At 43.0% G+C, this 21,384-nt stretch overlaps 1 protein-coding gene across 4 annotated transcripts in view; it reads right to left on the minus strand.

The window, feature by feature from the left end:
- The window catches only part of INF2 (inverted formin 2), a 68,708-nt gene that overhangs the window by 19,944 nt on the left and 27,380 nt on the right, over nucleotides 1-21,384 (minus strand). For 2 of the 4 annotated variants that reach the window (XM_075843841.1, XM_075843839.1), the window contains exons 2-11: nucleotides 18,633-19,026; nucleotides 17,192-17,307; nucleotides 10,426-10,585; nucleotides 5,218-5,251; nucleotides 4,194-4,335; nucleotides 3,374-3,515; nucleotides 2,426-3,262; nucleotides 2,007-2,149; nucleotides 1,871-1,932; nucleotides 1,310-1,412 (exon numbers count right to left, since the gene is read on the minus strand). In XM_075843841.1, the coding sequence (XP_075699956.1) occupies nucleotides 1,310-1,412; nucleotides 1,871-1,932; nucleotides 2,007-2,149; nucleotides 2,426-3,262; nucleotides 3,374-3,515; nucleotides 4,194-4,335; nucleotides 5,218-5,251; nucleotides 10,426-10,585; nucleotides 17,192-17,307; nucleotides 18,633-19,026 (2,133 nt within the window). Of the gene's footprint in view, nucleotides 1-1,309; nucleotides 1,413-1,870; nucleotides 1,933-2,006; nucleotides 2,150-2,425; nucleotides 3,263-3,373; nucleotides 3,516-4,193; nucleotides 4,336-5,213; nucleotides 5,252-10,425; nucleotides 10,586-17,191; nucleotides 17,308-18,632; nucleotides 19,027-21,384 lie in introns of those variants that run through there. The other 2 variants (XM_075843840.1, XM_075843842.1) reach the window with 2 other exon arrangements.

Consider the following 21,384-nt stretch of genomic DNA (forward strand, 5'->3'; position numbering starts at 1 on the left):
ACATATACAGGAATATGGGCAGTGAATAAATATGAGAGCACCTGCCAGTCCAAATGCCATCATTCGGTGCGTATTTCAGATTATATAGAAGAATACATATATAAATTCCAGGTTTTGTTGCATAGACATAAAAACTTACAGTAGTTTAATTTAGAAGAACAAAAAAAATAATATATTAGGTAGTTACCCAATAATAATTTGATTATTTACATATTTTATGGAAGGCAGCCATGTTTACAATGCGCACGTTAGGACTGTCAAATAACAGTCATGTTTTAAAGGGAAACCGTCACTACGATGGACCTTGTAAAATAAGGATTTCAGTGTAAAAGAGTAACAATTAAACCCGATGAACAGCCCCAAAAAGTACCAAAAGGGGGGGGCCTAAAGACAAATCATTTCCTGGTTCTTGGAGTCACATGATCTGTCTCGGCCAGTTAGTTGTAAAAAGATCACGTGACATAGACTCCTCAGAAATAGAAGACAGACGGTGTCACATGATTCTATTCAGAGAAGCTGCAGAAAACGGAGCGTGTATTGCACAATTTTTTCCCCATATGCCCCTCCCATTTATATAGTACATGCCCATAAAAGGACATTTGAATCATAGTGCATATGACCCCTTTGTATCACAACTCCAAAATGAAGACCCCATAAACAACTACTCACCCCCTGAATAGACCCTATACCAGACCCCCTGAACAAATACGAACCCCAAAATTCAGTCCCAAGACCAAACCCCATGAATAGATACAAACACTCTAAACAAATACAGATGCCCTAAACAAATACAGACCCCCTAATTAAAGAACGAACTCCAAAATTCAGTCCGAGGCCAAATCCCCTGAATAAATACAGACCCCATAACAGACGCCAAAATTCAGACCCCCTAAATGCACCCGGGAGATTTGCCTGCCCTTCCGGGAATTTGCAAGGTCTCCATTTTTACGTAAGTTTCCCGGAGATTCTGGAACAGTTGGGCAAGTATGGCTTTATATTCCCAAATCAAGAGACATTTCAGTTCCTCAGAATCTGTATCAAGCCATAACTATAGATTGCTAAAGGTCCTCAGGGGCTAAAATGTCTCTGTTGGGGAAATAAAAACATCACGCAAGTAGTCTGGGATGTGAGACAATTTCTACAGCAAGGCGGGGTCCGGTTTCTATACTACCCCCCATCAAAAACATATTTTTTATTTCCCACAGTCATTTAATAAATTACCTTTAAATCTACTGCTAAGCCAAAAATAAGTCAATATGGAATTTTTTGCATCCATGACTACAATAGGCAAAGAACATTTTGCCATTACCTCATGTTTTTCAGGAAGTAGCTTAAGGAATTGTTTTAAAACTTCAATATCAAACTTAGAACGATCTCCTTTTTCAATTAGTCCAATTATTTCTTCATTGGGACTATAAAAATAAAAAAAATACAAAAAAACAAACGGTTGATTTTAATCAAGTTATAAAAAAAAAAAAAAAAAAAAAAAAAAGAAATGCAATACTAAGGCTGGGGATTAGAGAGGCAGCTAGCTGTCCTGGGTACAACGAGAGCATAAGGAATATGGGTTAATTTTTTCTGATGCTTTAAATCTCGCCTTCAAATGCAAGTCGAGACGTACCCAAGGTAGCGACTTTTTCTACCTACTAGTATGCCCAGCTATTGTTTCTGTTCTACCTTTAATGTAGTAATAGTGGTAGGACAGGTCGAAGACAAATGAACCTCAGGGAACGATATAGCTATAGCCATACTGCCAAGTACAAATAGATGGGCATGTATAGATGTTGGACAGTACGGTCAACAACGCCTGGCCACAGTGAAATCTATATTATTCATTGACATCTATGGACAAAGTAAGTGACTGACTTACCATCTGAACTGCTTCAAAAATATATTCAAGTTGAGATTCTTCTTAGGATCCAAAAAGGAAATCTGGAAAAAAGGAAACAGAAAAACATAAGAAATCTAAACAAGAAGGGACTGTGGTACTCTGGGGAGGTCCGTACCTCTTTTGGTGGTTTCTTTGCTGGTATTGCTGCTTTGTCTTTAGCTGTGGCTTGTGGAAGACAGAAGAGCTGCTCAATGCTGGAATAGTTGGGTTCTGGAGTTTCTTCAATGGAGCTTGGTGAAGACCACATAGACTGGCCTTCTTAAAAAAAGGAACAAATTAGGATATTTAGACCCTTTACATATTTATGCAGAACAGTTAATAATAATAATAATAATACATAAGATGAAACCTTTTCCGATTATATACCACTAACTTGTACCATCCCGTTTTTTACATTTACCATGAAGTACATATGTGGCCTAGAGCCTATACATGTATAGAAGATATTACATTTGCTCAGTGAATAGTAACAATTTATACTTTTTCAACCCCACAATTGAACCCAAATGTACATAAAACACACAGAGGACATACCTTTGGTAAGATTAGGAGGCAGTTTCTGCCAGTTCAGTTTTTTCATTTTTAATGATGGTTTATTGACTTTGATGTAGGGTGGTCTTGCGTAACCTAAAGAATAACCAACTTGAGCAAAAACTTCTTCTTCCCCGAAGCCTCCTGGAGGTGGCGGTGGTGGTGGTGGGCCACCAGCTCCTGAGAGAAAGGGTGGTGGGGGTGGAAATCCACCCATGCCTGGAAGAGGAGGAGGAGGTGGGGGTGGTAGGCCACACATGCCTGGAAGAGGAGGTGGTGGGGGTGGTAGGCCACCCATGCCTGGGGGTGGAAAACCACCCATATTAGGAAGAGGTGGGGGAGGAGGAGGTGGAGTCCCCCACATTCCTAGAAGAGGAGGTGGTGGTGGAGCCAATGCCCCCATACCAGAAAGTGGAGGAGGTGGTGGAGGCGATGCCAAAGCGCCTGGAAGAGGTGGAGGGGGAGCTGGAAATCCATCCATGCCAGGAAGAGGTGGTGGTGGCGGTGGTGGTGGTGGCGACACCCCCATGGTGGGAAGAGGAGGAGGTGATGATGTAGACTGGTCCTCAGGCAATGGAGGGGGAAGGGGAGGGTTTCCAGATAAAAGAGTAGGTGACAAAGTCTTTTCAAGTATCACTGAAAGTTGTATCTCCTGAAAATCTTTTGAGGATTCAGCTGTCTTATGACCAGATGAATTATCCTTACAAGTCTCATCTTTGGTTTTGTCGGTCTGTATACTTTTGTGTAATTTCTCAACATTTTGATCTTTGGTCTTTTGTTTACTTTGTTTCTTGGAAACTAAAAGTCTATCCATGACCTCCTCAAGGTTGTTAGTTTTGCCTGTCAGTAGTAACGAAGAAAATAAAAATTGTAATCAGATAATAAAAACTATAGTACAGCATCATTCAATCAAACAAAAATTATTGAACCTGAATTTTTGTGTTTACGTACAGTCATCTGCGAGCAATACAGCTCTGTTCACCAGGAATTCCAAGGCCTCCCAAAGTAACGCACTGGAAGGATGGGACACATCAAAATGCAGAAGACCTTGCAAAATGGAGAGTAGCTGGACCGATAGTGGCGAACAACTCACCTGCAAAATACCACAAACAATACTCACTAGTGCACTACAAAGATACGACGCACACTTCAAAAAGTTGTATCAAAGATTTTTTTTTATTCATCTCAGTTTCGCTAAAAAGAGTAAAGTTCTGGGAGGATGTCTCACCATGTATGGTCAGCTTAAGGCCAAGGCATTAGACAATAAGTTGATCAACTGATAAAGGCAGAACTTTTGTGCTTACACTAGTGTTTCATATTTAATATTTTATTATGTCAATGCCCTTTCTAACATCCACCCAACCCCCACCAGTTGAGCAGATCCCCAATACTTTCCAAATGGCAACACAATAGCCCATCTCCAAGTAGAGTTGAAATACCTGCAGATTTTCCATTAATGACCAAAACATATAGGACTTATAGAAGAGCAGGACCACAACAGGTATAGAAGAGCAGGACCATAACCGGTATATGACTATTAGTGTGGCCCTATTATGGATTGTGCATCGGGGGACAGGAGATTCAAGATACTTCTCTGACAGTATGTGGACATCACCATACTACTTGAAGTTGTCCTCCCCTACAGGGGATCCCATCAAGGAACACCTGAAGATGACTTGTTTCGTGTAACCCCAGCAAGGACCTCTTCCTGCCTAGAACTGGATCTTTTTGTAGATTCCTAATTTACATTCTAAACATGGAAAACACGTACTTTGTTAAAGAGCGTCGTGAAAACCTCTTGATGGTTGTTCATATCAATCCCTCCATAAATCTTAAGAAGATCTTCATCATCCTCAGACTTGGCTTCCTCAAACACAGAGGCCTGTACTAACAGGTCTTCATCCTCCAGATCCCTGAACCAGAAGTAAAGAAAAGGAAATCAACAAGTAATAAGTTACCCAATTATGTATAATAAATCTGATCGGGTTTTGGTTTCTGAGTAAGGAAAGGACGGACATTCCTGGTAATGACTTTAGAGGTTCACGATAGGTTAGTCCATTAAGGTTAGAAAACAACGCAATGTCACCCACAAGTCACGGTAAAAATGTCACAGTGACCGTCACAAAACATCCAACCGTTTCTCGTGGGTAACGTTATGTTGCTGTGTGGCCTTAGCTGGGTGACAAACATTATGGCTGCTGTCCTAGCTCCCGCAGGGGTGGTCATTGCTATTTTCCCAGACACCTGAATACCAAATTTGCCTACTTTAAAAGTTTTGTTTTTTTCTGGTAATCAACCGATTGCTGCGGGTCTGGATTCAGTAACCCCCAGCAATCTTATAAACTCAGTTCTGCTAAACTTTATTGAAAACACAACATATTTGTTAAGTATTCAAAAAAGTTCCTTACTTTCTTCATGACTAAGGCCTCATGCACAGTACCGTTGGCCGTCGTACGACCATTAATGACGGATCCGTGAAACACGGACCGCACATGGATGGCTTCCGTGTGAAGTCCGTTGTTTCACGGACCAAATCAATGAAAATGCAGAGACCGTTCCGTCAAAAGCGGACAGGAGTAGGACCTGTACTATTTTTGACGGAACGGCCACACGGTTCCGTTAAAACAACGGAAGTGTGCATGGCCCCATTTAAATGAATGTGTCAGGGTGCGATCAGTTAAAAAAACGGATAGCACCCTGACGAAAATAACTGAAGTGCGCATAAGGCCTTAAGCGGTCAAATCTTTTACATAATTTACAAATAATGTTGTTTGTATGTTTTTTTTCTTTTTTACCTTAATTTTGTTAACACATCCAGTAGTTGTAGACCTGCAATACATAGAGGGACATCAATATTGCTATATGTTTTACACTTTGTTTTTATTAAATAACCTGTACTCATTTTGGTAGAAGTATATACCATGTACTAGTCCCATACCCTACAATGTGTTGGCCTCATATTAGCCCCAGAACCCGCTGGGCCCCAGTTGCCCATACCAACCAACCAGATCCTAGTTGTCATTTTTAAGTGCTGTGCTTAACTCCTCCACTTCTTGATTGGGGCTCTCAGTGTTTTTAGGGCACAAAAAGGGCTCTAAAAATGGGGCATCTGACAAATCTGTCAGGGAGGTGTAGTAGGCGTAGATTTCACTCTGGAACGTTAAAGGGTCTGCACGTGGCCCTAGGACTGGACTTTGCACATCTGATTAATAGTATTAAAAATATTTGTGTGAAAACTTCATAAAGGAAACATCTGTTTATATTAGTCTCAAGAGCCTCTTCTGTTTAATGATTGCTTGTTTCACTGCAATGAGGGGCTTTTGAGACTGCAATAATACAGGACGTGATGGGGGGGGGGGGTGACATCCTGATGTCACAGAGCGGAAGGGGACAAAACAAGTGATGACATCATGAAGTAAACTTTCTATAAAAGGGGACAGAACAAGGAATGACATCACAAAGTAAACTTTCTATAAAAAGTAAAGGGGGCAGCACAAGGGATGACATCATGAAGCAAGTTTTTTTTTAAAAAGTGAAATGATATCTGTGGGATGGAAGATGGACTATAGTGGCAGAGACGTACGCCATGCAGGGAGGATCCCATGGCACGACACTACCCACACACCTCTCCATGGAAACACATTTAAAACAATCCTTACAAATATATGGTAACCACTACTCTCACCATGATTTTTATTGAGGACTGTGTTATATCAAGGATGTACGTACCTTTGGGGGCTGTCCATGCATGTGCCCCTGGGGGACTCCAATTTTTTATTGCCGTTTCAGGGAAAGCACAGTGGAAAAATATGTCTACCCTTACAGCTCATCACACAGCTTTCCTACAGTCCTGAATGGCATATCTGACTTAAGTATGTAGCGATACACTCTTTGGCCCCTCCCTGGTAGCCATATTGGTTTTTACCCATCTTTCCCATAAAAGAAATATAACTAAAGAACAACCAAGCGGAATCTTTAAAGTGTTCCTCCAATTCCAATCTCCCATCAGACATCAGGAAAGGAGAGATGCTAGCGCATGTTCGGTGGTACACTCGCAGGGGCAACTGTACGACACTCGGAGAGTATTGTGCACGGGTCTTATTCTAATAAATAGAATGGGACTGTACCCCCCGCGTGCACTAGCGTCTCCCCAGTCCCTATAATAGATCTACTGTAAGGACTTGGAAGGAACCTTCATCAAAAAGTCATGGGAATTTTTTGATTTTTGATAGACAATCTCCATTATAGAATATGCAAAAATGATCACATTTACATAAATGCATGATATATTCATCACTTACATTGACCAGAATTCATCAGTAGGCAGCATCGATCATAGGAGCGAGTTACTCATGACATAGAAATGACAGAGGTCTCAAGCAGTCCCTGGGACAATGCAGACATCACACAAACCCCCATGGACTGATCTGCATCACTCTCAGTCCATGATCATCACACACCTGAAGCCGGGTTACAGATTGCAGGTAGGATGTTTTGTTTTTAACCTCATGGACTGAGCTCTAATCTGCTCAATCACTGAAGGGGTGATAAGAAATGAACTTTCTTTTTTGTATGACATTTTTCACGTTTTTTTTTTAACTATGAAGTTATAACATTTAGCAGAATGTTTGATTTTACAGACCCGATCTGTTGGTGTTTTTCCAGACCGCTGGAGCTCAGGAAGTCTCATGGAATCGTGTGCTGGATTGGTTTGCCAGGTGCTGGGGAAGTGATCGGATTAATTGCAATCCATTTCATTGTTTACCTCTAGTTCACCACTAGGGGGAGACATTTTGCTTTCAAACGAATTGGCCAGGAAGCTGGAAAAAGTTTGCTGGAAACTGCTGAAAAGTGTTTAGGATCAATTCACCCCTAGGCGTTGGGGGAAGGGCATTTTTAGCCATGGTTGTAATTATTTTGCAGCCAGTATGGCTGGGTTCAAATGTTTCATTTTGATTGCAAATTCTGAACCCAGCCTTTTGCTTTATGGGAATTTAAAGGAGTTATCCTGTTTTATGTAAATAAAGCTTAAAGGAACACTCCAAGCAAAGTTGATCCCCGTTATGCAGAGTGCAGGGCCTGAGAGCTGTGCATGACATAGGGATTCTCCTTTCAATGATCGTTGAATCTGTGTCATGCTCTGCCCCCTCAGACCCTGCACTAGGCATAACACAGTGCATTAGATCGGCCCGGAGTGTTCCTTTAATAATCCTTACTAAATAGAGGAAAATGTATCAAAATTGTTACAAAGGCAAAGTGGAGCGATTGCCTATAGCAACCAATCAGGTCACTGCTTTAATTTTCCAAATGGACACTGAAAAATGAGAGCTAGAATCTGGTTGCTGTGGGCAACTGCCTCACTTTTTCTTTGCACCAGCTTTGATGAATTGCCCCCTTGTGTTTTAATTCATCACCATTTTCAAGCTTTATGTTGATAAATGGAAGTATTTTCCTCGACAACACCTTTTTTATTTTTAAAAAGTAGAAAACCAAAAACTCTGGAAAGGGGCTGTGCATGCTTGTCCTGCTCTCTCAGGGGTCGGACCCCCACCTAATTGTCTGATTGACATGTTATAAAAGTAAAAAAACAGCATTGTCCAGACTGAACACAATTGTAGCAAACACTCAGCTGTGAAAAGTATTGGTTCTGTATGGGCTTTCAGCCTCTGGTTGTAAACAAGAATGTTCTCATTCACTGACAGCAAGCAGAGATCTTCAAAATGGTGAAGAATTGGAAAAGAATAGGGGGAATTTATGAACTGTCCAGAACTGGCCATAGCGACCAATTAGAGCTCAGCTTGAATTTTTCCAGAGCTCTGAATGGTTGCTATTGGCAACAAGGACAGTTTTACTGTTGGGGTGTCTTCACATGTGCAGGTTTTGTTCAGGTTTTTTTATGCAGTTTTTGAAGCCAAATCCAGGAGTGGTTTATAAAGGAAGGGAAAAGATAGAGGACAGATTCTACTTCTCCTATTATATTAACCCACTCCTGGTTTTAGCGTCAAAAAATGCATAAAAAAAGCGTGCACTTGTGAATACACCCTTAGGCCTTATTCCCACGGACGTGTCCGTTTTGCGCACGCAAAAAACACTGCGTTTTTCGCGCGCAAAAGGTCCGTGTAGCATCAGCATATGATGCGCGGCTGTGTGATTTTCGCGCAGCCGCCATCATTCTGACTCTCTGGTTTTATGTTTACAAACAGAAAAGCACGTGATGCTTTTCTGTTTTCATTCATTGTTTTTACTACTGTAGCGCGCATCACGTGCGGCACCCGGAAGTGCTTCCGTGTGCTGACCGCGATTTGCACGCACCCATTGACTTCAATGGGTGCGTGCTGCGCGAAACACAGGCAAGTAAAGGACATGAGTTTCACGCAGCGCACATACACTGCGTGAAATTCACTGACAGTCTGAACAGCCTCACTCACTAACATAGGTCCGTGCGACGCGCGTGAAAATCACGCACATTGCACGGACGTATGACACGTTCGTGTGAATAAGTCCTTAGGCACACATTGCGGAATTTGATGAGGTTAAAACTGCATCCAAAATCTGTATGTTCTTAGGGTATGTTCACACGCTTAGCAAAATACGTCTTAAAATCCGGAGCTATTTTCAAGCGAAAACAGCTCCTGATTTTCAGACTTTTTTGTAACAACTTGCGTCTTTCGCGGCGTATTTTACGGCCGTTATTGGAGCTGTTTTTTAATGGAGTCAATGAAAAACATCTCCAAAAATGTCCCAAGAAATGTCTTGCATTTCTTTTTCGCGGGCGTCTTTTTACGCGCCGTATTTTGACAGCAACGCATAAAATTACACCTCGTGGGACCAGAAAACCGTAAATCCCATTGCAGGCAATGGGCAGATGTTTGCAGGCGTATTAGGGGCGCTTTTTCAGGCGTAAAACACCCGAATTCCGTCTGAAAACACTGCGTGTGATTGAATGCTTTTCAATGCGGTTGCGATAAACATGCATGCAGCTTTCGTATGCAGTTTTTACCGCACTTCATCTACAACGTCTGAATACACCCTTAGGACACGTGTCCGTAGCCCATAGAAACGAATGGGTCCGTAATTACGGATGAAAAATACGGTCGTGGGCATAGGGCCTTAGACAATTTTGACAGATGAAGTCCAAAGAATATTAGAAAGTTGTAGAACTTTTTATTATAAAAATATAAACAATGTATTTACATAAGGCTGGTTTCACACGAGGTCATTACGTCCGTAATTGCCGGACGTATTTCGGCCGCAAGTCCCGGACCGAACACAGTGCAGGGAGCCGGGCTCCTAGCATCATAGTTATGTACGATGCTAGGAGTCCCTGCCTCGCTGCAGGACAACTGTCCCGTACTGCACTGTGTTCGGTCCGGGACTTGCGGCCGAAATACGTCCGGCAATTACGGACGTAATGACCTCGTGTAAATCCAGCCTAAAGCTTGAAAAACCCCTTTAATAAACCTGTGGTAGTCACTGGGGTTTTGACGGCAAGCTTTGTCTTACTGTAGAAATCCCTATCCCTGGCTCTTTTGTGACGTTTGCCCCCAATGACTTTGATGGGGTAAAATGGCAGGTCCAAAAACCTCATGCAGAAAACACTATGACATAATTTAATTGACGTAAGTCAGAGAACCACCAATCCCGTAGTTTATTACAGTCTACGGGAGATACAGTAACAGAAGAGCGCACTCTCTTATTTGTGTATTTAGGCGCCTTCTTTTTCGGGATTGAACAAGATTACAAAAATAAGGACTTCTTTTTTTTCCCCCAAAAACAGCGCCCCTCTTGTTCACAGGCTGTGTCTGGTATTGCAGCATTCAAATGAATGATTTTAAGCTGCAATACCAGACACAGTCCATAAACAAGTGTGGCACTGTTTCTGGAAGAAAGCAGCCATTTTTTTAAAATCTTATACAGCCCTCTAAGTAAAGATAGAGGGATCCATGTATAAGACAGAACATCAGTAAGAACATGCAGAAGGGGCTTTTATATAGAAAAATTACCTATGAACTCGTTTCTCAGCTGTACTCGAAGCCTCAGCTCTTCCGTTCCTAAAATGACGGCATTGATGACGCTGAGCAGCGTGACCATGTAAGGAACATTATCCGTCGCGGAGAGCTCGTTTATTATGACACTAAATCGATACTGCTGATTCTTCACTGTCTGCGAGGGGAAGAAAAATCTTCAGTAGAACATGACGATAATGTTACACATACGGTAGGCCAATATTGTGGAGGGTAATAATATGAAAGATACGAGTATTACAAGAATTGTCATACAAATAAAGTGAATTCAAGAAAAAAAAATTCTGATAATTTAGATATAGACATATTTATAGATGATCTAAATGTATCGGCCATCGACATAATGGAAAGAATTAACGGTGGATTCACATGGGCCGGTATTGTGCCCCGCTCATTTTTTAAATTTCGCAACGTGTTTTTTGTTTGAAGGTCGAACGTGTGTGGTAGCGGTAAAACCCTTGTAACCAATAACTGCATCCTAAAAAAAACTGCAACAATTTGTCGGAAAACTGCATGCGCGCTTACTGAGACTTGAAATCATTTTTTGGGGGGTAAATCAGCCATAGGATGACCAAATACAGTAAAATTTCTTTAATCCGGCGACAATAGGTGCACAACCGGCGGCCAGAAGCATCTATGAAATACTATGAAAGGGAAGCTCAACTAGTGCTGCTATTAATTCATTCTGAGGATCGGTGGGAAGGAATCCCGGGTATTGGAAACCCCCATGGCCATCGTGGACCCACCATGATCAATAAGTAACGGTATATCCTAGCGATATGCTTTATAATCCAGCATCTATTGGGCCCCCTTGGTGGCAAATTTAGGGTCTTTTTGCACCAGGCCATAACAACAAACGCCGATCAACGGGACAGCTCATTGATCGGCGCTTGTTTGCTCCTTTCGCAAAGAACAATGATCGGTTAGGTAGGGGGCGATCGCTCATTGCTACGATCGCTCGTCCCCATACATTTCTATCATATCGACAGCACATCTCCCTGTTTAGGCCTCATGCAAACGACCGTAGCCATGTGCACGCCTGTGATTTTCGGGTCGGCCGGCAGCGAACTATCAGCCGCAAGCCGCCCGCAAATTGCGGGCAATTCACATGGCCGCGGCCATTATTTTCAATGACCCCGGACCACAGAAGACGGCTGTAATAAGACATGTCCGTTCTTTCTGCGGTGCGGGCTCCCGGGCCATGCACAGACCGTAAAAACTACGGTCGTGTGCATGGCCCCATAGAAATTAATATGGCCGCAATTCTCCCGTGGATTTTCGGGGGAATTACGGCTGCAAAAGCATGTTTGTGTGCATGAGGCCTTACACAAATCTGCATTGTGTCAACTGCACTCTGTAAACGAGGCCTAAGGGCCCTCTTACACAGGGCAATGATCGGGGAATGAGACCTTAGGCCCCGTTCACACAGTGCAGATTTGCTGCAGATTTTGCATGCATTTGTTAATCCAAAACCAGAAATGGATCCAGGAAAGCAGACCTATAAAGCCTTCCTTTTTATACTTCTGTTTAGGGTCTTTTCATGGTTTTGGCTTGAAAAATAATGGCAAAAACTGCAGCAAACCTGCACTGTGTGAACAAGGCCTAAATACTACTGTTAGATTAAAATGAGACCTCTACCTCCTTGTTGTGGATGCTGCCTAAAAATATATAGCGTTGTCAGCGTCATAGGTTTAGGAGAAAGGCTGGGTTCACTTGAGCATGTTCGGTCCTTAAAGGACGGAACGTATTTCGGCCGCAAGTCCCGGACAGAACACAGTGCAGGGAGCCGGGCTCCTAGCGTCATACTTATGTACGACGCTAGGAGTCCCTGCCTTGCTGCGGGACAACTGTCCCGTACTGTAATCATGTTTTCAGTACAGGACAGTAGTTCCACGGAGAGGCAGGGACTCCTAGCATCGTACATGAGTATGATGCTTGGAGCCCGGCTCCCTGCACTGTGTTCTGTCCGGGACTTGTGGCCGAAATACGTTCCGTCCATTACGGATGTAACATGCTCGTGTGAACCCAGCAGCAAAAATGAGCCCCTCTCTCTAGGCCTTGATTGGCGGCAGCTGCATCACCTGAACTGCGGCATCCCCCTGCCCAGCAAGAGAGACAGCAATATGGTCCATTCACACGTTGCGGTTGAGGTGCATTTAGAACCGCATAAAAAAAAAACACATCCGTAAAGCGCATGCCTTTTTACCACGATTTGGTGCGTCTTTCGATACGGATGCAGTAAAAACGCATGTGTTTTTTTTATGCCGTTATTACCGCACCTCAACGTGTGAAGAGACCCATACACTTCTGATGACAGTGGAAGAATAAAGGGACATGAAGTTTGAAAAGCTCCGCCCCAATGGCACTTTTTATGTGACTCATCGCCATTCGTAGCGCCGTACAGTTTCTTCATGGCCCCACGCACGTCCCTGCAAGTCTTTGGCTCTGTCCTTATGAGGAAATAGTAGGGACTGATCTGTGTCGCTAATGATCTTGTAAATCGTGATAAAAATAAATAAAAAAAAATCGGAGAACTAATGGTCAACATTTTACGTCATTCATAAACGCTACAAAACTCATTAGTTTTATTTCTACCCATAAACGCTAGCGGGACATTTACCATCATCACAAATACTTTGTACTCGTTAAATGTCAAATAAATAATCAGGAAAAATAAAAATCTGATTTACCTCAGAAGTGAAGTGGCATTTCCCAATTAATGAAAAACAGCAAATGTTTTATCCAGACTAATTACAAACCCCTTGTAATGTATGAACGCAAAGCCATCACTTAGCAGAGCTGTGTGCGAAGGAATTAGAATTTCGGAAATTGCATGTTGTGACTGTAATATCATAATCACATTCAAATGACCAGACTGGCCCTATTAACGGGAAAGCGGCTTAATTACAGAAGAAATTCCAAAAATAATTGCAGGGCAGACTTTCATTTTTCTGAAGAACATAGGTATAGTCAGCTTCAAGGAATGGGATCGTTTAGCGGGTTCCCTCAGGTCCTCCGGCAGCCATTCTGATCATTATATTAAAGGGGTTGATTAGAAAAACATGGCTGCTTTTTTCCAGAAACAGCGCCACTATTGTCCACTGGCTGTGTCTGGTATTGCAGCTCAGTACCATTCAAGTAAAAAAGGGTAACTAATCTTTTAAAAAACATAGTGACACGTCAGAAGTTTTGATCGGTGGGGGTCCGAGCACACTTCCTCTACAGTCTATGCTCTGCCAAATTTTGCATATGGCCCCCAAAAGGCTTGTTCATACAGCGCAGTTTTGCATGCTTTTTTTTTTGTTCAGCCAAGACTGGATCCAAATACAAAAGAAAAAAAAGTGTAAAAAAACCCGCTATGTGTTTTGAGCGTTTTTCTATAGTGTTTTCTTTTTTACATTTTGGTGGTGTTTTTTTTTTTTTTCATTAAGTGTCATTTTCTACGTGCATTCTTCAGAAAAAAGTCATGCAAGTATTCTGCTTTTTGATAAAAAGCCACAGACCCCAAAATGCTACAAAAACACCAACATCTTTGTATGTATGACATTCTCATATGTTGCTATTGACTTTCCTCTAATATCTGGCCAAAGCAGAAGTAAAAAAAGTTCAGGAAAAGCCACGAGAAAGGTGTCAAAATGGGGTGCGTGCGTTCGTGCGTGTCCAGCCTCCTGTTATCATTTTAATCCAGTTTTGGTAATGAGGATCAACACCTGATTTGGGCTAAAGAGGTTCTCCGCTTTGACAAATCCCTACTTGTTAGAAAAATGCCTTTACAATAAGGTGATCACAAAGTGTCCCCCTGCTAAGACCCCCAGTGATCAGCAGTAATCTATGGGGAAACCTGGCAGCGAAGTGTTCAACTTCCCCGCCGCGCCACCGCAGGGGAAATTAAGCATTACTCTGTGCCCACTTATAGTAAGGGGTTATCTGTGTAATACAGGACAGGTCCTCCAGATTGAGAGACGCTCTTTGTAACTGCTCTCACCTCTGGCCAATAGATGCGGATCCTGAACGGAGGACAACTCTCCTCTATAAAGCTTCGTTCACATCTGCGCTAGGGCTCCGTTCAGTCGGAACTTTCCGTCAGAACGGAGCCCTGACAGACACGAACGTAAACCATAGGTTTCCATTTCCATCACCATTGACTTCAATGGTGACGGATCCGGTGCCAATGGTTTCAGTTTGTCTTCGTTGTGCAAGGGGTCCGTCGTTTTGACAGAATCAATACCATAGTCGACTCCGGTATTAATTCCATCAAAACGACGGAGCCCTTGCACGACGAAGACAAACGGAAACCATTGGCACCGGATCCGTCACCATTGAAATCAATGGTGATGGAAACGGAAACTTATGGTTTACGTTCGTGTCTGTCAGGGCTCTTCTCCGACGGAAAGGATCCCTAGCGCAGATGTGAACGAAGCCTTAGGTATATGAAAATTGTTTACCTAAACTGGACACCCCCTTTTGAAGAAAAAAAAATAAAAAAATGCATGCAAAACGTCACAATACTGGTGAACAAGGCCTAAAAACTACTAGTCTTGGAGGGTCACAAGTAAAAGGAAAGGCAACAGAGCTGCAGCGTCATGGCAGATCCAGCCGCTCGCTGCACACGACAACGTACAGCAGCCGCCAGCTGCTCGCTTCTGTTAGATACAATATCTCCCAGTTGTTTCTCAATGTATTACACAGAGATCAATGTAGGAATCAAGAACGCGTGTTGTAGTTAATTAGGATGTGCTGAGAAATCCCAGGTCCCGATTTACGGAGCATAATATGCAGTAACATAATATTTTGCTAATTCATTTATTCATGTTTTGCTGCTTCCTCGTCGCTGCTTTGTGTTCAACCATTAACTTCTAAAGGAAGAATTTGCCGGAATGGAAATAAACATTCTATAAATATTCAGTGATACATTGCCATACAAGCACATTGAGAGGATCCAGAAAGGTTTCTACCGATGTAGTGCTAGTTTCTGATGATGTCTAAAGGGTAACGACTATATATAATGACATTTGATTCCCCCGACGCGGTGGTCGCAAGTCCCACTCTCTGCTCTGAGTGACAGCTCTAGTGGGCAATCTGGGGACCACTAAAGCCGTCACCCAGACTTGCAGAGTGCAGTGCAGGAGCTCTTGCACATAGAGTCCCGTCTCAGTGGCACTTGCGATCGGCACGCCGGGGGAATTAAACATAATTTTCTCGGTCATACAACTTGCATGGCCGAGAAAACGGTACGTTTAAAATGCCCTCCCCTTTAGAACCCTGTCAGGAGTTTTGAGACCTCAAAACTGCTGACAGGTTCCATTTAAAGAGGACCTGTCACTTGGTCATACAAGTTGAACTGTTTAACTGCCCTGAATGGCGCCGTCTCCCTGATTCCAGCGCTGTTTTTCTTTTTTTCCTGGACCCTCCGGTTCCAGAGATGTGACCCACTGTTGTGTTGGCTTCCTATATGCTAATTTGCTGTAGTTAGCCAATGGGGTGGAGCTAGCTTCCCTGCCTCTGATGCTGACCAATCAGTGTGAGGCAGTTTGAGGGTAGTTTATGCCCTGTTTGCTAACTTCAGCAAATTAGCATATAGGGAGCCAACACAACAGTGGAACGAGTGGGTCCAGGAAAAAAAGAAAAACAGCGCTGGAATCAGGGAGACCAGCGCTGGAATCAGGTTAGTAAACCAGGTCAACTTATATGACCTAGTGACAGGTCCTCTTTAAGGTGACAACCACTAAATGCGTCCATTATCATGCCCATAAGTGTTGCCACGCAGCTTTGAAGAGGGCAACCCAAATTAGGGTATATGGATGTCATAGAGGGGGCCCTAGCTCAAGACCCACTCTATTGGCCAAAATGGAGAACCACTCCAACTCTGGAGGGCACAGAGTGACCATGTAGATGAATGTGTGGCCACCCGCAGCTTTCCCTGGCAATAACAGCTGATTGCCCGGTTTCAGCTACTGGACCCAGTCCAACTTTTGACTCCGCTTTGGCCAAATGACAGTTTTGCCATGGTTTGTGACATGTGAACCCAGCCTTAGAGAAGGGGCTAACTGATCTGTATTTCCATCGCCTCCTTCAAAACATTCTCTCTTCTACCACTCTGCTTTTGTTACACAGTAGTTCTGACATTATATTCATGAACCAGAAAGTCTCAGGATGAATACGACTATTAGGCTGGGTTCACACACCCTATTTACGGACGTAATTCGGGCGTTTTAACCTCGAATTACGTTCGAAAATACGGCTCCAATGCGCCGGCAAACATCTGCCCATTCATTTAAATGGGCTTTACGATGTTCTGTGCCGACGGTCATTTTTTTTACGCGCCGCTGTCAAAAGACGGCACGTAAAAAAGACGCCCGCGTCAAAGAAGTGCCTGTCACTTCTTGAGACGTAATTGGATCCGTTTTCCATTGACACAATGGAAAAACATCTTCAATTACGTCCGTAATGGACGCAGCGAAAAACGCCTGCAACATGCCATTACGTCTGAAATTCAGGAGCTGTTTTCTCCTGAAAACAGCTTCGTAATTTCAGCCGTAATCGACGCTGCCGTGTAAACATACCCTAAGTCTTACCCACATTGGGGAGGTGCGGCAGAACATGGAATGGTCACGTAGCAATGTTGTATCTGTTGAGTTGTATTTTTAATATGGAAACTCATGGAGAGGCTGGACAATCTTTCTAATTTATACAGAGCCGCGGGGGCTCACATGGTTGGAGAATTTCACTGGTAATCATTCTATACCTTATAATGCTCCAGTGCATCCAAGGCCAAGGCATGGCCCTCCGGGGAGTAGATACTCAGGGCTGCAATCAGTTCAAACACTTGTTTTTTCACCATCACGTTGGATGTGTCAAGAGCTGGAAACAAAACATAGTAGCAATTCATTAGAACAAAAAGACTCAAAATTTTTTATCCACTGTAAAGTAAGGAGAGCTTCTTGGCTAACCCCATCACCCTGGATGAGATCAGAGATGTAGCTCTTCTGCTGCCCCAATCCAATTCTAAGGTACCCATGGTCAGACTGGCCCGCCAGAGAATCAGAAGATTCTCCGGTGAGGGCAGTATCTGACACATTAAAGGACTTCAAAAGGTCCAGCAGAAGAAAACTACTAGTGTAGAGTATTATGTGGTCTTTGACCCCTTGACGCACCAGGACGTGCTGGTAGATCATGGAGCGAGTGTTAAAGTGTGGAGCGGGCTGACGCGCTGCAATACTAGACAGTACACGAAAAAGAGTGGAGCTTTTTCTGGAGAAAAACGAACCCTATTTTCTAATCCTGGGATTACCATTTTGATTATTTCGGCTGGGCGGAATTGCCGCAAATTTGTGGCGCGGTTTTCACACTGCAAATTTACAGGGAATCAAGACATGCTGTGGATATTCACTGCGGATTTCACCCTTTGCAGTGCACACATGTAACACATGCAGATTTTATCCATGGGTTTACAGAGGATTTGCCACGGTCTGGACTCAGCCTCACGGTTTCTAAATTCTGACCCCCAGCGCTGATCCTAAGGAGCAATGCTGCAGGATGATGGGCATGGTTTCATGGTGCCCACATAGGCTCTTCTGCGGACAGCCTATGTTCCTAGACCTCTATGGATATACCACACATATCCCATCCTGCAGCAGCGGCCCTCTAGATCTGCCCTCAGGGACCACATTTTACCATGTACAATACCCATTATATTAATAATATCTTTTTTAAAGCCTAAATTCTATTTTAGTATGTAGGTACAAGCCAGGAGGTATCCTAAATTGATATGCTTCAATAAATAGAAAAGAGAAATATTTCTCAAGGGAAGAAAGTTTTTTTTTAATCTCTTGTACAAGAGAGACCACAATGTTGGGTACAGACAATGTGGTGGAATTAATCCACAATACCCATTCTGAAATGTCTACGTAACTATAATTGTAATGTGGTTTCCCTTGATAAAAGTCAAAAATTAGATACAATGTCAACCTTAGGAAAATTTTTGAAACGAGACATGGCTGACAAAAAGTTAGACTCTCTATGCTATTAATGGGATTGACGCTGATTATTGACCATCGTAGCAAACAACCATTATGGCTGTTGTATTAGTGGACTAAGGGTAATGGCTCTAAAACCTTAGGATAAAAGCTAGTAGGACATATCTTGAATATGAAGAACATGAATGCATTAGATCTTAGCGTCCTCACCTTGAGAAAGTTTTCGGACATAACCTACATTGTTGACAATATACTCAATCCCCTTATGAGAATTCATTAATGTTCGGACACAGTTAATGCAAGTGAGCTGGAGGAGAGCATCAGAAATCCTGGACACTCCTCGACCTGACAACCTGTCCAAGGCCTCCAGTAGAAGATCCAAGCCACTGAGCTCCAAGAACTGCACCATCCAATTGTCATCACTGCTCTCAAGTCTCTTCTTAAGACCAGAATAATTCACCACAGATGGGATTTGCAAGAGACGGATACATAGCTCAGGATCTGCGTTCTCTAAGTTGGCTTCACTCTGGTCCGAATCTTGAGGTGAGAGTTTCTCCTTCAGAGAGGCCCATTTTTTGCTTAGTGACATTTTTGGCACCTTTTCCTGAAGAAAAAGAAAACAACAGTATAAAGTTCTGAACAATGGATGACTCTTCAATTGTCCAAACCATCTTGGGGCTCAGGTGATGGTACGTGCCAGTTATTAAATTGGTGCATGGCATATTTATTTTAGATATCTCCATGATCTGGAGAACGTCCTGGTCTAAGGCTTCATTCACACATCTGTGCCTGTAATTACGACCCATAATTACTGGCACGGCCGTCCGCGGATGGCTGCGGACAGCTGGCCGTTTTTACGAGCGGTGCTCCCAATATAAAGTATAGAAGCACGGTCCGTAAAATAAAAAAATAGGACATGTCCTATTTTTTTCGGCACGTTTCTACGGCACGATCACCCTCCCGTAGATATAAGGGAAGGTGTCCGTCGGCCATAGAAATGAATGGGCACGTAATTACTGCCGTAATTATGGGCGATTTTATGGTGGTGTGCATGGGACCTTAGTCTTGAACCCATATAGAAGCTCATATAGAAGATGAGGAGGGGCATTCTATATGACTTTTGTTTTAATGAACCCATCTCAATTCCCACTTCTTTTCCCCTTAAAATGGGTAGAGCTTAGCAGGAAAGGGTCTGAATTTCTTAGAAATGAGAGCATATTGGGCAAATGCATAATACACTAGACAGATCAGAATCTGGTATGGAAATTTCAGTTGGAAGCTTAGGTCCACCTTTCTTTATAGCGTTAATGCAAACGTATTACAGCTTCCGTACAAGTATCGAGCTATATAAGTCATCATACAGTAACCATAGAGGTCTATGGGGCCATACTGGTATTACAACAGAAAAATCAAAATGAACTCCATTGGATGCTGCATTACATATTACACAATGCTTCTATGGGAGAATATCTCCGTAATATGGTGCTGGACGGACGTACCATATGACAGCACATGGAGCGCCTACGTTTCTGTAATATGGAGCATTAGGGACGCGGTGTGCTGCTGTAGAAATCCATCTTACCCCCTCATTCTAGTAATGAATGATACAGTCGTCAGTCCAGTTCACGGACTGATTCTGCGGACAGTGGTGCTCTGCAGCTTCTATGTACAGTGGATGCATAGAAGCTGCAGAACAGAAATGAGGAAACGTTTTTTTTTAAAAGTATATTAGGGAAGGGCTTAGTATCACAAAATACATACATCAAATAAATAAAAAATGACATCAAAAGTTTCAATAGCCTTTAAAGGAGCACCAGACTTATGTCATCAGCTAAGGGCAGCTTATAAGACAAGCTGCTGGTGTCAGTCACACATATGTAAAGTTCTCAGAGCTGGACAAATGTGAGATCGAGTAGTGATCACAGGGGCAGACATTTTGATGGCCTCCGTCTAATTAAAGAATGCAATAATCAGTCTCTCCTCACTGGCTTGCACTGGAGCGAGTCAGCGTTAAATATAGAGTAGAGGGGGTCCCCTCTTCTGGTTTACACTTTAACATTGCCCTATCCAGGTCCTGGTTCTTGTTTGCCACTATGACCCATGTAGTACAGATGGGCTAACACTCTAGTTTCCATGGAGAGCCTTGTTTAGGCTCTCATCACCCACTGGGAAGTCAAATTCAACCAACCTAAGCTGCCCCCCTTTTTCCAAGACCCCAAATAAAGTGCATGGGTTACCTCGGTGGTAGTTTTGTCCTTGCAGGGAGTGCACTGCCAAACATGAACAGAGTCAAAGCCCCGCTGCCATACCATGTCATTTTCCTGCTTCACCCAAAAAGGGGCAAGCTAGTGTCAAAGAGGCGCAGTGACCACTGGGAGACCATAATTAAGGGGTCGGTTTGAGACCACATGACCCCATCACAACCAAACACAGTTGGCCCCCCCATACCCTCATTCTGTCGTAACCCCTTTATTTTACACATCCTCCCATCTCACGGTTCAATCCCATAAAACAAAAAAACTTATTTTACGTTTTTTTTCTTTTTGAAATGATCATTTTATTTACAAATGTTACGTCTCGCTATGTATAATGCCACGTAGAAGTGACGGTCAAACATGCTGCGCCTGACAAACATTTCAAATCCGATTTTGAATCCCAAGAGGAAGGAAACTCAAGTTTCCTTACAATAGGCATCGTACATAAAAGTTCTTTCATTCCGGGAGAACAGGATGAATGGTCCTAAACAAAAGTCCCGATTGTGAAACCTTATCTCTAGCTGGGCCTCCTTACTTACAGGAGACCCAGCCCCAATTTATAAACCCCCCTCGATCTGCGCTCCTTGTGTATCGGGTTGGGGGAAATGTTATATGAAAACAATAATAATTTCCCCTTTACAAATTGGACACTAATATTGTACTGGTATCACAGAGCACCGAGGGGCAGATTTATCAAAACTGCCTGG

The sequence above is a fragment of the Rhinoderma darwinii genome, chromosome 12 (genome assembly GCF_050947455.1).
Source record: "Rhinoderma darwinii isolate aRhiDar2 chromosome 12, aRhiDar2.hap1, whole genome shotgun sequence".
NCBI lineage: Eukaryota > Metazoa > Chordata > Amphibia > Anura > Rhinodermatidae > Rhinoderma > Rhinoderma darwinii.